Source organism: Pundamilia nyererei, unplaced genomic scaffold (genome assembly GCF_000239375.1).
Source record: "Pundamilia nyererei isolate P.nyererei 1_Seehausen unplaced genomic scaffold, PunNye1.0 scaffold00122, whole genome shotgun sequence".
NCBI lineage: Eukaryota > Metazoa > Chordata > Actinopteri > Cichliformes > Cichlidae > Pundamilia > Pundamilia nyererei.
The window spans coordinates 501791-517932 of NW_005187523.1; the positions used below are offsets into that span (position 1 = coordinate 501791).

Consider the following 16142-nt stretch of genomic DNA (forward strand, 5'->3'; position numbering starts at 1 on the left):
TGTTGTTTTTTGTTGTTTCTCCTATAAAACCACATGTCAGCGTCATTTTAATGAGTTGGTAAGCTGGCTTTCCTGCAGCACCTGCCCCTATTTGTGAGCGTGACGGCTGCACAGGCTGGAAAAAGTCAGCAGTTTTAAGCATCGTAGGAACAATAGAGGAATGATTCTATGAGATAAAGTTTAATATATATATTAAATATATAGGTATATAGGTTTTGGTTGCTATCCCTGTAAAACTGGCTGATAACAGTGAAATTATTGGCCTGTCGTTGACTTCTGAGTGGATGTACAGAATATGTAAATATACATATAGGAATTTGCTCCACGTGTCCTGGGCTTGTGTCAGGTCATGCTCTTTCTCCCCATCCTTATCAACAAATGTCAAAAACAAACAAACATCAGGGTCCAGTCACTCTGTGGCTCCACATTTAGCAGTTCCTTACTAAGGAGAGTTTAAACGAGACGTGAGGGAGGTGCTGGTGCAGGTATCCACCGTGATCTTTGCAGAGCAGCTAAAGGTGTTTTCAGTTTGGCAGCATGTTCCTTCAATGGGAGGATGAAGTGCATGAAGCTCTGGTCTGATTATCAGTCAGTCACATATACGATCATGGAACTTCCAGCTTATAATCTGCGTTGAATATTAAAGTCTGGGTTATCAACTTTTCTGTACTGATAATAATTAGTGCTGTGAGCGTTAATCTCATTAAAATGACGTTAACGTCATACCTGAATTAACGCGGCAAATCTCCGAGTTAGCGTGGCTCGCCCGTGCGTGGGGCTGGACAGCACTAACCCGTTGGTGGCGTGCAGCCCAACGAGCGAGCCGCGTTAACTCGCTAACGGAGATTTGCCGCTTCAAAGCGGTTATGGCGTTATTTCAACGGGATCAACGCTCACAGCACTAATAATAACTCAACTGGGCTACAGTTATGATCTTCATGACTAATCTCATCGTGTAACCAACGAGCTGCTGGCTCGGCCCAAGAAAATGGAGAGCAGCTTAAAAAAAGAAGCACAAACCAGTATCGCTAATTAATCTTCTGTTGACTGAGTTCCTGTGGTTGACCTGGATGTGCTGCAGCTAGAAACGATCCCACCCTGTTCTTTAGGTTCAGCAGCGTCTGTGACATAAAAGCATGCTGATTGGTCAGGTGACAAAATAATGTGCTGAGGTCACCTTTCCCACCTTTGTTGTCGTGAACACGCACAACCTTCCTTCATCGGCTGCTGTACCTCCTGATCACACAAACACAGAAGGAGATCCTGAAGCTTCTCATTGTGCGATTAGCCTCGCTGAGGACTCTACGAACAGGCGCATCTTCAGATCATGGAGACATTTGCAGTTTGTAAAATTTGATCGTCAGCTGCTTCGGCTTATTTTTATTATACGCCTGAGACTTTCTTACCAACCATGTGTAACACACAGACCTGGTTGTAGCCTCACATATGGAAGGAAAACATTGAGCTGGGAAGTTTGGATAAAATGCTTTTGGAGGATGTCGAAGGTCCGAGTAGCTGGATATGTGTAGCAGTGTTGAAATGGACTGAAGCTGTGGCAGCTGCAGTTTGTCTGTCACCTCTGAGGGATCCGTGTTTCATGCAGGTGCTTACTCCCCATTCGCTTCCTGTTTGCCGTCTTCCCTGACTGAGTCAGACTCTCACTAATTGCATTTCACAGGAAACGTTTTCGCTTATATTTCTTCCAGTGCTTTGTTTCTGATAGCTGTGATGCAGTAGAACACTACAGACGCAGTCACACAGCTGCTGGGACTCTTGAGCACCGTCCGTCGAGCGCATGCTGTACTTGAACAGACTTCTTCCTGGGAGATTCAAAGAACGTTCGGCACAGTTTAATGGAAGAGTGGATTCTTTTACAGTCGTGTAACGCAGGCCAAATTTACGTTTCACTCTCTTTCCCTCATAGTTTGAATCAGTTGGCATCTTTGATTCAATCTCATTCATTGGACACATGAATTATAGATAATGCTCTTATTTTGAAATTAAAGAACCTTAAGAACGTTTCTGTTTGTTTTTATTTTTTTAATAAACTTCCATAATTGAATTTCCTGAGCTGTGGGGCTTAGTGTTGGAGAGCTGTTAGTCCACTGATGCATCACAAATCCACGGCAGTGTCATCGCCTGCTCGATTCTTTTGTAGCTCCAAAATGTGTTTTAAAATATGAACAAATCAAATTCATTCGTAAAATGAGAGCAGTGAGTGAAATTCTAGCACACTCCACCTCCAAACAGCGTGATGGTAACGTGAGCTGCATGTAACTGCTTCCACTGACTTCCTGCTGCTATGACAATGTTACTGTCATTGCAGTGTATCTTTGCCTCAGAGGATACCACACTATATCTGTGCACTACATTTGACATGTGTTGATAGTGATACACTCTAACAGGAAGCTTCACTTGCAACACTGTTACCAGCTTTGTAACTGTTAACATAGTCAGCATCGTTTTCTGGTTGCCTGGCAACCATAATGGTAGGACACTTCAACAAGGCGCAGTAAATGAATAATCTTAATCTGAGCACATAGCAAGTGTTTGTCCATAGGAGCGTAGCCACTGCGCCACCACACAGAGATGAGTTTGGAAATGTTTGGGTGGTTTGGGTGGTGTCAGGACAGCTAAGCCCCTAACTCGGCCTCACCAGTATACACCTGGGAGGAGCTATGCTGTCATGGAGGAGGAAGTGTCCATAAAGGCCAGAGGTTTTCAATGCTGTAGAGACGAACGATGGCGAGTGTGTGGAGACGGCCTCCAAACGACTACATTTTATTGGCAGTTCTTCATTGACTTGGTGCTTCAGGCTGAAAGTTGATGTTTGGTTTTACAGATTAAACAAAAGAGACAAAGATTTCGTCTTTGAGCGTTTGGACAGACCAGCCGAGCTGCTTCCCTCCACACTTTGTGTCAGCTGTTCTTTCACGATGTGTGGTTTGTAACAAATGGCCTACTGTGTGTGGTCACGTTAATGACCTCACAGAGGTGATCCTTTCAGTTTCTGACATCAACACACCACCTACAGGTCTCAATGTGGAATTTGTATCCAGTTATTTCAGCCAAGACTCCTCACTGTTCACCCTTTATTCCTTCTATGGAGCCTTCCCAGGATGGAGATGCTCTGTTCTATGTTCATGTGTGACTAATCTCAGACAGGTAGCAGGGATCAGCAGAAGTGGCCTAAATTTACATACTGAGGAAGTGTAACGGTTTACACTAATAAATGTTCTTTTTGTCTGCTAATCTGTTTCGGACGAGGAGAAATGTGAAGAAGTAAGAAAATGATGACATTTTGATAACATGCAGGGCTCACCACACTGGCTGTAGCGTTAGTTTTGTGTTCAAGACTAATTCAAAGCACCTTTGTAAGAACACACAATGCCAAATACGACTTTTCTTTGTCTTTCTTTGGGTGGGACTCAGGAGTTTTAAAGCTGGTACTCTATGATCAGTGAGCACTACTCTGGATTACAGTGAATGTGTAGAAAGCCTTGCAGTATTGCATTGTATGTACTGTATATAATGAATAAAGATTGTATTTTGTTCAAGTTTTCCTAACTGCCATCTTTGTGTGGTTCATTTTAAAGGAAAGTCTCCAAAGTGGGAAAAAGATTTATTTTCAAACCTGAACAGATACAACAGAATAACAGTCGAGACCATCCGTGCTTTACAGCTTCCAGTGTGTCAGACCCCTGCTGTTTGCCTTCTGCAGCAAACAAACCATAAATACATAAAATCCTGGTACAGTAACGTACGTGAGAAACTATACACAACTATGATAACAGTGGCAGACGCAAACACTCACAGCAGTCAAGCAAACATACTGGCTGGACTGGAGAGCCCAGTGTGATTGAGTCACTTGCACATAATATAGGTTGAAGTGAAAGTAAATGTATATTAATTGAAATTATTGGACTGATGAGCATTTCAAAATAAAAGTGTTAAGCTGGGGTTCTGCTGTGAGGGTTTAGCCCGACTCCGTCCAGCCTCACCAACAAAGAGCGTGCAGCTATTTACAGCGTGGCTCAGCTGACTGAGACTGGGCGCACGTCTGCTTACTAATAATGCAACTAACAAAGTAGTTAAAAAGTAGTTTGGCATGATTATAGCTTGTGTTTATTGTACAACAGCCACCATTGACATGGTAGAGTCCAACATGAGCAGGTCACCATGAAATTAGATTTCAGGGTAACAACTTGAAACACACTAACATAAAAAGATGTGGGCTTTGCCTTGTTGGCCCTAGAAACAACTTCATGGCTCTCCTATGCAAACCCGAATACAGGATTTCAGATGAACAGAAATGACGCCTGTTTGCATCAGAATGACTTTAAAGGACAAGAATTTGTCGTCTCTGGCTTTCCATACACAACAGAGTCAATATGAGGCACTTTGGATTCAAACCGGTCCTTTGTCCGCCCAGTGTAAGCAGCATCTCTGTGGCCGTGTCCTTCCTTCTGTAGGGTTAGTGCACAGCCTCTATCTTTAAATCACTGGGGGCTTTAAAGTGCCCCCTGATCACATTTCTATGTTAGTAACTCTAGAGTGGTCAACGCAGATGACCTCTGTTCCTCAAGAGCGAATGCAAAGTGATTGGTTTGTAATATTGCCGCTCCTTCGTCAGATGCAAGAAAACACTCAAAAACAGGTCACGGTGTGCAACCTCTTTGTTAGTACAATAGCGAACAGGCACAGAAATATGTGTAAAAACCAATATGAAAAGGTTGTGCTCCACAGGAAGTCACGCATGGAAAAGTGCAGCATAAACACAACAGTGATTGATTTGGTGCATTTTTCAAACATGTTTCATGAAGTTTGCTACATCGAACCGAGCAGCTTCTACACGCCACGCCGTCACCTGCTCTGGAGGAAGTGTTGCCTGGCTACAAGGGCATAAGAGACAAGAGTTTAAGATGCGTGGGTATAGCTCGAATTGTTGTGGCGTTGCGCGCCCTGTGACCCGCCCCTCTCCCACCCGTCCTTACAGGTGGGTGTCCTCCTCTTCGGGGTGGTCCTCTTTCGACAGGTGGTCCAAAGGTACCATCCAGCTGTCGTTGAACTCTCCGTTCAGCACCATCTTCTTCTCCAGCATCTCGGGCTGCACTTCCATCACTTCCAGCGTGGGGTTGTCATGGTAACCGTTTTCCACAGTGTGCAGCTCTTCTGTTAGGTGTTGCTGTGGAGATTGAGAGGGCAAAGTAAAAACATGCCCACTGTTACTTCCTGTTACACAGACCCAGTCTTAAAATTCATAAATCTGAGTGGAATCTAACTGCTCTCACACGCCTGTTGTTTAACTTCTAAACATACTCCAAAGTCCACAAATCCAACAACTATCCGTGGATGAATCAGGGATTCAGGCTACCACAGCTTTAAATGAAAGCGCTGCACGATACGACACTTTCCTTTTGGAAAAGTATTTCGGCACAGAAGGAATTTTGGCTAGAAGAAGAGGCCAGAATCAAAACAGATAAAAAGGAGGCCTTTGCTCCTGCCCAGTCATCGTCCCCACACGGTCATATGTCCTAGAACGTTTGCTAAAAGTTTTCTCCACAGAATATTCAGAAAACCAATTAAACACCGAGTTTTGATCCTGACACAGTTCTGAAAGTGTCAGGCACCCCCGTAGGTCACCGCTGCTGGAGCTCCTGTCAGGTATTTGGTGGTTCAGTGGCTAAAAGTAAAATTGGTTTCTGCTGCAACGATAGTCCCACCACATCGATGCAAAATTTTAAAAAAGGAAAAAAAACAAAAAAGATTTGAGGGGGTGAAAAATCAGGCAAACAAAAAGCCCAGAATTCTAACCTCTCTGCTCTTCAGCTCCAACATGTGTTAAAAAGTACTAAATAAGCTGAAAAGGATGGGAATCAAATCCCAATTAGTGGCATTAAAGCATGAACCAAACCTGCAGGGACACAGAATAAAAAGTTAAACATGAATCGATGTATCATCGTTTTTCTATCACCGCTTAGAAGATATAAGGAATAATACCATGTCTGCAACAACCCAGGCCAGCACTCATCAAAGGTTTTATAAGCACCTAATAAGCACATATGATTGGCTGACGTAGCCTTGAAATGTGAAGCATCTGGAACATCTCTTTTCCTGTTTCATCATCTCTATTCCTCTTTGAAAGAGGTCAGATTATAAATGAAGAAGCAAAGCGAGCAGCTAATACGTTCACTAGTTCTGGAAACTCAGACTATAATGGAAGCATACTGGGGATAGTGGGATGGATGTCTCTTCTTACCTGGTTCTCATTGTAAGGCTTGCGGTGGTGGGAGGCGCAGGCACCGAGGATGACGATCATGATAAGAAGGGCTCCGCAGGAGGCCAGGATAGCGATCAGGGTTTTGTTATCGGTCTTTATCTGTTCTTTCTAGGAGAGGAACAAACAGAGGAATAAGTAGTTGCTGTAGAGGCCGAGGGTCCCGAGGCTGATCTAAAGAGCCGAATCCTCACCTGGGCGAGCTCGTCATAATACTGCTGCGCAAGGCTTTCGTTCACTGAAAGATCAGGATCACATTGATTGATTTCCAGAGAAAAAGAATCTGCATTATAAACTCAGTGAATGTCCCCTTTCTGAACGGACTAGGATATACTTTTACCTTTGCCATTTATCTCCACAGATTCGATTTTCACTGATCCGTTTTGGACGAGCCAGTTCAGGGTGCAGGATCCGTTGTCCATGCTCTCCATCAGCCTCCTGCACACTTTCCTGAAATTTTTCTCGCCATCTTTTTCCTTGGTCTGCGTAAAAATGACACGTCTGTAAATGCTGTTAAACAAAAACACATTGATGCACGCAGCACAAGTCCTTTTTTGTTTCATGAACCAGGAAGCGCTCTTCTACGCTGCCGTGCTGCCAGTGGGAGGACAGGAAGGTCAGAGGCCACAGCCAAGGCCGTATTTTCCTGTGTTGTGATGTGTTGCTTATTTCTGGTGTACTATTAAAGGGCACAACTGAGGGACTCAGAGGGTCAAAGCTGCTTCAAAAAGAGTTGTGGGAACAAAGGAAACTAGAGAAAGGCAGGAAGGGTTCCCACTAAGACACTTTTTCCACCCAGTGACTGAAATGGTTGTTTTGTTTAATAGCAGGCTTCACTGCTTCACTCAGACAAAGCTCGCACGCCTAACAGATCCACCCAGCGCCTGTCTGAACACAAATGGTCATCAGCTGTTGAATCTTGTAAAGTTTCGAGGCTCAAAGGTAAAAAGTTTCTGACTGTGCACCCACAGATCCCTCAGTGATTCGTGATTTTACTAATAAACTCTGCCCTGCATAGATACAGGTAACGGCATTCAGTCTGCAGGCTTCAAATAGATCAGAGCAAAACAAAAGCTTACCTCCACGTTGCCTTTGTGGAAATACTGCAGAGAAAAACAACAAGCATCTCATTCAAAGGCACTGACACTTCTATTAGATGCAAGTAATGATGACAACAACATAGAAGCTGTGTGTGCGCCACTTCAGTGCTTACAACAAACTTCTGGGTGGATGTTGGAGTCTTGATAGTGACGGTGGCTTGCATGGCTGAATCTGTAGTTGCTGTATTAACTCCTTTTTTCACACTGAAGGAGGTGCTGGAGGAGGTGATGGAGGAGGTGATGGAGGAGGTGCTGGAGGAGGTGATGGAGGAGGTGATGGAGGAGGTGCTGGAGGAGGTGATGGAGGAGGTGATGGAGGAGGTGATGGAGGAGGTGCTGGAGGAGGTGCTGGAGGAGGTGATGGAGGAGGTGATGGAGGAGGTGATGGAGACCCCTGGGTTTGTAAGCTGAGTGTTCGCTCTGGCCTCTCCAGGTACTATTGTAGATTCAGGGATTTCGGTGGAAACTTGGACCAGAAATAACAACAAGAACAACAAGAATAAGGAAGCGTCGTCGTAGTGATGCAGATCCCTCTGAGCCAGCCAATCAGTGACAGCCACGTCACATTTTAAGGTTTGGAGGAAGTATTAAAAGAACAAAATACACCACAGTCAACACCACCTCCTTTAACTTCCCAGCTACTTGAAGAACTGAGCAGATGGACCAACGCTTGTACAATACCAAGTTTAACAGGGTCAGGACTGTGTGTGGTCTCCGTCACATGAGGCAACAAATACTTAAAGTAGGAACACTCGAATAATGATCAAAAATGCATACCAGGAAAGACAGGAATACTGCAAAATTACTAAGGAATTATGAAGTACTTAAAAGTACGTAAAGTGCAAACTGCATCTTCTTCCCTGTAAAATACACGACGTTAAAATCATTCACATGGTACCTAAACCTGCGCACGCCGTGCTTCCACCTGGAAACGAGGCCTTTTACCCTTTTTCACAGCTGTTCACATCATTGGAGCGCAGTTTGAACGCCACGCTCTCACAGTCTTATTTATACTACTTCGGTCAGGTTTAAGTATTTGTTGTGGTGTCTTCTCACTTTAAATGTGTCATTTTCAGATTCACATCCAGGGGACAAAAGTCCTTACCTGTGGGAAGCGTCTGTGCCGCGGCTACAGTGGTCAAAGCTGGAGCGCTGGATGTTGGTACTGTGGGGCTGTTCGTGCTCTCGCGTTGCTCCTCGTTTGGTGATGACACATTATATGGTGCCGTGATTTTACTGGACAGAGAATATGTTGATGCCGTTACTGTGGAAGGCTTAGTGCTCAGCACTGATTGGGTGCTGGGGGTAGTGACTGTTTCTGATGGGGCTGGCGTGGGTGTAGCAGCCAAGGTCGAAGTGGTGATCGCAGTCGTAGCCTCTTTGGTGGGAGAAGTGAGAGCTGCTGTGGGGCTTGTTGCTGCTGTTTCTGCTTTGAGAGTTGGTGTGCTCTGAGTTGGGATAGTCTGTGTTGTCTGCACTGCTGTGCTCTGTTTGTCGGTGTTATTCTGACTGATAGTGACTCCCGCTGTTGCTGTTGCTGTTGTTGCTGACACAGTTGTGGCTGTAGTCTTTGTAGGTTCATCCCCATCTGTGGCAGCAATACTTGTGACATCAGCAGGTGTCCCAGTGGTTGCCTCTGCAGCAGTATCTGCATAGACGCTGTGACACAGAAAGCCTGAGGAGGAAAAGACACGAGCGGTTACCTTCACAGCACAGCTGCATGAGGCTCTGCATCAAACCCATCAAAGACAGCATCTTATAGACCTGCATTTGTAATAGTCACTTGGGGGCAGTACAGTCATATTAGAGCATACAGTAGAGAACTGCAGCCTAATATATTGGAGTATCCAGAAAATGCAGATCAAATAAGCACTCACTGTTTACCTGTATGTCTATTTTAGTCTCCGCCTACTCTGAAGACAAATGTTTGGACCACGTGGTCTGCTTGTAATGTAATGAACATTATCTGCTGCTGCTGGCAACAAACGAGAAACTGTAAAGCAAAAGGAAAGTACGCATCATGAAAAAGCTCGAATCGAACATTTCTTTCTCTGTGCTGTTGTTGTTCACAGTGAGTGGAGCCGCTCTCCTCAGCTCGAAGCAGCTACTCCTGGATTTCCTGCTGTGCTGACAACTGTAAGCTATCTTTTTCTCTTGGTCTATTTATAGGGACGAGGACAGGATGCTGTACACAATAAACTTGGAGGCACCACACCCTTGACCACAGCCTGTTTGGAGTGCCCTCTGCGAACGCTCCTCAGCACCAAGAAAACAATGGCCTTATACACCCTCGTATGACCTCATGGCAGCTTCGCTCCATGCTCAGTCGCTGGAGTTTCACCATAGATCTCTGCTGATACATGCAAACACACACACATGCTAAATGAGAGACAATGACCAAACTGTCCTGAGTAGATAAGACATGAAACGAGGGGCTAACTTGTAGTTTAGTTTGCACATCGTGTTCATTATTTAATGTTTGAGCAGAAAGGTTGTGGCGTTTGTACGCTCACATCCAGCTTTCAGTCAGCTGACTCCTCTTTAGCATCGTCACAGTATAGAAACTGAGCAATACATTTCTTTCATATTGCAATATTGCATCTGTGTTTCAAGCTTCTTATGGCCTACAATTCAGCTTCAATGTCAGTTTAGTAACAACAACCAGGTGCTTTGTATCGTAAGATAAAGACAATGAACTGGTCTGCATTGGTGCATCATATCTTTATTCTCTTCCCCCTCCTGCCCCCCCCCCCTCTTTCTTAAATAGATAACTATCATATCTGATATCATATCTCACAGTACAATAATATTGAATGGGTTGCATTGTTGTACTTTGTCATGTTTCTCAGGTCTTTGTCTGAATTTCTACCAACATTATTGCTAAGGATTGTTTTATTGCATTGGAGTCACACTGGGTTAAATATGTACACTTGGGTTTTAAGGGGTATTTATTATTATTATTATTTTTTTTTCTTGGGTTGTATGGAAGCCCCAAACGTAATTTCATTGTTCTTGACAATGACAATAAATAAATACTAATCCTGAAAACCCATCGATCAGATGACTCCAGTGAGCCGGGCGACGGTGGGAAGGATAAACTCCCTTTCAACAGGAAGAAAGCAGAACCAGGCTCAACTTGTGGGTTAGAGGAGAGACAGGACAAAGGACGGACTCTGGAACAGAGCCAGAGATGAATAATACCTAATGATTGAATCCAAACTGGTGCATAAACAGACAAACCAGTAAAGTGCCGTTACAGTGCACGGCCCGTTTCCCAGACAAACGCATCATCACGTTAATGATCAGTTTGTTTGGTTCATTCTGAAATATTGCTCAACATATAATTTTGTGTTATAACATCAAGCAGATGTGAGCGGTCAGTTTACCCCGTGAATCTGCTGCATCCTCTCGGGCAGACGGAGGCTGGCAGAGCCGAGCCTGGCCTGTCTCCTGTCAGCCCGCTGCCTTAACACTGCTACTCAGAGACTAAGAGTGTCAGCGTTATCTGCAGCCAAGTCTCCTGACAGCAGATAACCTGCTTTTTCTTCACTGCATTTCAGTTTAGAGGCTCTCCTAATAGATGCTCGTATGTTTTCTTACTTTGTGTGGCAGAAATTGATCCACAAATACAAAAATATCAATCAGCTGAACCACTGTTACACGAGTGCAGAGGCGAGGCCTGTCTGCACTGTTCGCGTCTTCATAATCCACGCGCCCCCTCCCCCAGATGTGCTGTCTTGTTGGTCTTGACCCCGGTGACCCTGTCACTGATGTATCTGCTTCTTAACATGTGACGGCAGCAGCTAGTCCTGCTGTTATCTGCACCAAGTCTCTGTTTACCTCAGCCACACATTCCTCACCACACACACTACCTGTTAATCACATTTAAACATCCACACAAAGAGCTCACACCACGAATCCCAAACGCTCGCTCACTATGTGAAACGATCTGCTCATTTATTCATCATATTTTATTAAATATAGTACATAAACAGGTATTTAAAGTGGGACATTTTCTGTCCTTTCATGATAAATACTAACTCATTTTGAATTTGATGGCAGCCACACGCCTCTAAAAAGTTGAGACGGAGCAACAAGATGAGAGAAAGTATGTAGAGCTTGAAAAAGAAGCAGGATGACCTGATTGGGTTTCCTGGCATCGTGGAGAGGGAGACGGAAAGATGCTCACTCAACCTAAACTAAACTGCATCTACAAATTGTGGAACTATGTAAAACTGTGAATATCTCGTCATCTACAGCACATGATGTCATCTAAAGATTCACGAGACAAGGCCACAGATGATTGTGGGACAGCAGTGATCTCCAGGAGACATAAAAACACGACTGTCATGGAAATCGTTGCACAGTTTGACAGACCAGCCACAAAAGAAGCCATGTGCTAATATTGATAAGAAAGGCCACCGTCTGTTGTGTTTGTTTAAAATGGACTGAAAGCTATTCTGTCGTGAAGCCTGACGTTTCTTTTTGAGGGAACATAGACGGCCCATCCTCAGGACTGTAGACTTTACAGCGCATACAGTGAAGCTGTAAATACATTGTTTGTATTAAATGCCAAATTTTGTATTTATATAAATAAAATGTTACAAGCTGTCACAATCTTTCATTTGAACAGACGTCCTTTTCTGTGCTTGGACACTTGTCGAGCTCTGAATTTTAAACTATCACCTCGATCTGTTGCTGTTTCCTCTGAACATCTTCCGTCGTCTGAAGCTGTCTGACCTTTCTGATCTGAATTTTGCCATGGCTTCCATCAGCCAGCTGACTCTATGCTTCAGTGATCTGTCAGACATCACTGGGCGTCAGACAGCAGCCTGTGTGGGAAATGACCTGCTGTCCTTTCCCTGGCTCTTCTTTCTGGCTCCCTTCAGTGAGGCAAAACAGCTCAGTGATTTGGGACTTTGTGAATTGGATCAACATCAGTATATAAATAAATTTGGGTTACAGGGAACCCTGGTACCTGAACCGACACACCAGTGCTACTGCAAAGGAAGAGCGCGATCAGGGCGGCTGCAGACGTGTTTCTGTCTGCTGAGCGTGTGTTGGTTTTTAAAGCCAATATTCATTTAGCATCAGTTTAGGAAACACCAGAACATCTGTACTCGGATACAAACATGTAACGGTCGCATGCAGTGGGGTGAAAAGCTCCTTCTTCCTCAGTCTGTTCCAGGAAATGGGAAGTCTGAAGCACATTATTCCCCGAGGTGCTGCCTGAGAACCGGCTAGTTTGGGATGTTACGACACCTTGCTGGGTTAGAGCAATAAAGCTCCTCCAACCGTCAGCAGGTCATCTGTGCTGCTTTGGGCTCAAAGCGTCGTTTTTACCACAATAATATTTTATTTAGTAATTAATGTGAAATTTGGGTGTAGCATCATGGCTGACAGCTGCAGAGAAACCTCCGCCCGTCTTTACTTCTGTTTAAATAAAACTTCAAACTGACAACAGGAGAAAAAACCAACAGCCGAGTCATCGTCTTGGTTTTTCTGTCATTTTGATTTGTAAAGTGAGGACAGGAAACGACTTGGCTACAGCAGCGGTCGTTCGCTGCGGCGTTTGCTACTCATGGTGTTGAGAACATTATCCGAGCACATGACTGAAACACCGCCTGCGCTTCATCTCGCTCCACTCACTCCTGGCTGAGAGAACATTTAATTGTTAAATAACTATTTATTAAATAAGTAGTATTAGCTAACATTAAAGGGTGGTGGAGGATCTTTTAGAGCCATTCTTTTAGAAATGGAGCAGTGAAACAGTATGAAAGCGCCTCACCACACAGGAAATGGCTTTATTGGCAAATTGTAGATAAAACATTAACGGTCAAAGCAGTCGTACATGGATCAGTATTACTGCTCTAGACTTTTAACCCTAAATTCTATTTATTGTCTTTAATCTCCAGTAGTGTATAATATTCTATGTGATCATGTTTGTTGGCTGTCTTGTAAGGACCACAGTCTACACGCTGTTTTTAAAAGGTGGATTCAGAGTATTAGAGCCTGATCTTAAGGATTAAAAGAGAAAGATTAAGGTGTTGTAACAAAGCAGGACAGCAAACTTTGTGCCTTTATTTAACCAAGTGATTTATCAGAGAAATCAGTTCCATCAATTTGCTTGTTGTACTGACCCAAACATTCGCTGATGTCATCGAGACAGTTTTTAATAAACTGCACTCGAACTTGTCACCGAGGTTCCGAACATAAATCTCGATGTTTCCACAGATGCACACGTGGTAACCGAGCAGAGCCGTGACAGCAGAGCCACCATCGGCTCGTCCACCATGACGGCCTCCCATCATTCTCCAGTTAAAGATCAGCGGTTTGGCCTCTGGCCTGGACAAACACCCAGCAGTGATATAAAGGATGATGCAAAAAGAAGGTTCATGACGAAAGCTGTTGGAGATGAAACTGGGGGTTTAAACTCGTCTGTGGGTGGTTGTCTCCGTGTAAGCCTGGCACCGTGGCCAGCGCGTCTCCGCCTCTCACCCTACGGCAGCTGGGATTGGCTCCAGCCCTCCCCTGTCATCCCACATTTCATAAGCTGAAGAAAATGGATGGATGGTCCAGAATGTGTGTTTATTGTACTAATGATAGGAATTACATTTTTCTATTCTTAAAGTAACCAAAAGCTTCATTCGAAGTTATTATGGACTGTATCAGGTGTTCATTTTTCATCTTTGGCACAGCTCCCATGATTTATGAAAACGTGCTCCTGAGCAGCTGTTCACGTTTGTATTCCTGAAAACATTTCTCCTCAGAAAACACTGATTTCACTTTGTATTTATTTGTACAGCACCAAATGAAAACAACAGTCGCTTCAGGGCGCTTTACGTTGTAGGGCACAGACGCGACAATCATACAGAAAAACACTCAAGCCAGCACTTGGCGACAGTGGGAAGGACAAACTCCCTTCAAATACGTAGAAACCTCTGGCAGAAGCAGACGCGGGGAGGGCAACCAGCTGTGAGGGAGGAAGGCAGGACAAAAGCCACACAGTGGAAGAGAGCCAGAACTCAGTACACGTTGATCTGTGGGCTTAGAGAAACCAGCAGGCTGGCCTTTTGTGTGAGCGTCAGCTATCGCTCCATCATGCCAAGCAGTCTGACTGTAAGCTCAGCCTGATGTGAACACGCCAAACTGAGCCAAGGGAATAAATGAATGTGGCTGTCACTCCAAAGCGCTGGTAAGGCAGTGCTACCCCATTAGCTTGTTGACAGTCCACACAAAGGCCCCTCGTTCAGTCGCGCACGGATGCGCCACCTCCTCGCTGCAGATCGCTGCAGACCGCTGCAGCTAGGCCCCCATCTGTGTCCTATTGAGAGAGGTATTTCAGCTCTCTGTGGGTCTGGGGTGGGCTGCTGGTGGTGCGTGGGTAAGGAAGCAAAGGGAGTCCCTCTGCTTTACTGAAAGGAGGCGAGAAGCTGTGAATCTAAAAGCACTCGGTGAGAATAAAAGACAGAGATGAGCCAAAGGGAGGAGGGAGGGAAACGGTGAGAAAGAGGAATAAGATGAAGAGCAGTAATTCCACCAGCCACATGGTAATGAGTGACCACACACACATTATCCACAAACAACACACTCCCTGTCCTTGGAAGCAGACTGGTATGTGTGTTTATACAAGTCGGTGCTCTCATTGCAAAAGTTGAGTGTTAGACATGCGTCAGCTCGCTCCTCCTGTCACATGCGAGTACACTGAGTTTCTTCTGTCCTGTAACCATGTCTGAAGCCTAACCTCCTCTGAGGTCAGAACATACGTGACTGAAGGATACATACATGTTTATTTATCCTCAGACCAGTTTGGAGCCAAACCTTTAGCCCAGGTGTGACAGTTATAATGTCCTCACTGACACCGACCTGTACTGATGACCCAAAATATCCCTTTTTGCTGTTGTACTAATTAAAACCCCCCATTATCAAATACACTTGGTGTTGGAAAATAATGCACATTATTATTATTTCTTTCTTTTTCATTTACTGTTAATGATTTAAACCCAGGCAAGCAAATTAGGCTAAAACCAAACGTTTGATCTTGCTGAGCAGAAAGTGAGGGTGTTTCTTATTGAACGAACAAATATTTTATTAGGAGGGTAAATCACAAACAGTTTGATCCCAGCTAATGGAGCAACAGCAATTTTGTGTTTGCTCTGAAAGCTGAGACGTGAGGGGAGTGCTCGCAAACTGATGAGGCAGACGAGAATCGTGCTGAGACAGTAAGGAGTGAAAGACGAAGAACGAGGAGGAGGTAAGCTCACGTCCTTGATGGTACCAGCCACAGGGATGATTAATGGACACCTGGGTGCCAGCGTAGCATGGAGGGAAGGAGTGTGTTCTGGAGGTGAAGCTGAAGGCTGCAGCGATGGACAGTTATGAAAGGCTTGGCTTTACCGAGAGTAAAAGTTCCTCCCTGATAAAACCTGCACGTGGCTGCCAGAAGTGTCTGGCCTTTAAAATCAGCTCGTCTGCAGAGTAAAGGTGCTTTCAGACGCTGCTTAGCTGTTTCTCAGCTATTGCGTTTGTGAGGTGTAAATGTTATGACATTTGGCATATGAACGTTTATATCTACAAAAATCTCATTTTTTTCTGCCTTTACATATTTACCAGCAGCAGCCTTTTAGCTTCAGGCTTCGTGGGTTTTGCACCACAGGGCCGAGCACACAGGAGGACACTGGGATGACATCGCATTCATTTCTTTCATTTCTAACCCAAACACAGGCATGTACAATATATATTCATTTAAAACGAAATAATATGTC

At 44.5% G+C, this 16142-nt stretch overlaps 1 protein-coding gene across 1 annotated transcript; it reads right to left on the reverse strand.

The window, feature by feature from the left end:
- Window positions 1–3609: 3609 nt before the first annotated feature.
- On the reverse strand, window positions 3610–7639 carry podxl (podocalyxin-like). The gene is made up of 6 exons (XM_005742626.2): window positions 7491–7639; window positions 7357–7380; window positions 6618–6759; window positions 6472–6515; window positions 6260–6388; window positions 3610–5185 (listed from the first exon to the last, which is right to left on the reverse strand). The coding sequence occupies exons 1-6, from the start codon at window positions 7539–7541 to the stop codon at window positions 4991–4993; spliced, it is 585 nt and encodes a 194-aa protein (XP_005742683.1). The 5' UTR covers window positions 7542–7639; the 3' UTR covers window positions 3610–4990.
- Between the last annotated feature and the right edge of the window lie 8503 nt (window positions 7640–16142).

Coding starts and splice junctions, on each gene's coding strand:
- podxl (XM_005742626.2), bottom strand. CDS start 7,541: ATGCAAGCCACCGTCACTATCAAGACTCCAACATCCACCCAGAAGTTT. Junction 7,381..7,490: donor CATCCACCCAGAAGTTTGTT/GTAAGCACTGAA, acceptor TTTTCTCTGCAG/TATTTCCACAAAGGCAACGT. Junction 5,186..6,259: donor AGCCTTACAATGAGAACCAG/GTAAGAAGAGAC, acceptor CAATCTCCACAG/CAACACCTAACAGAAGAGCT.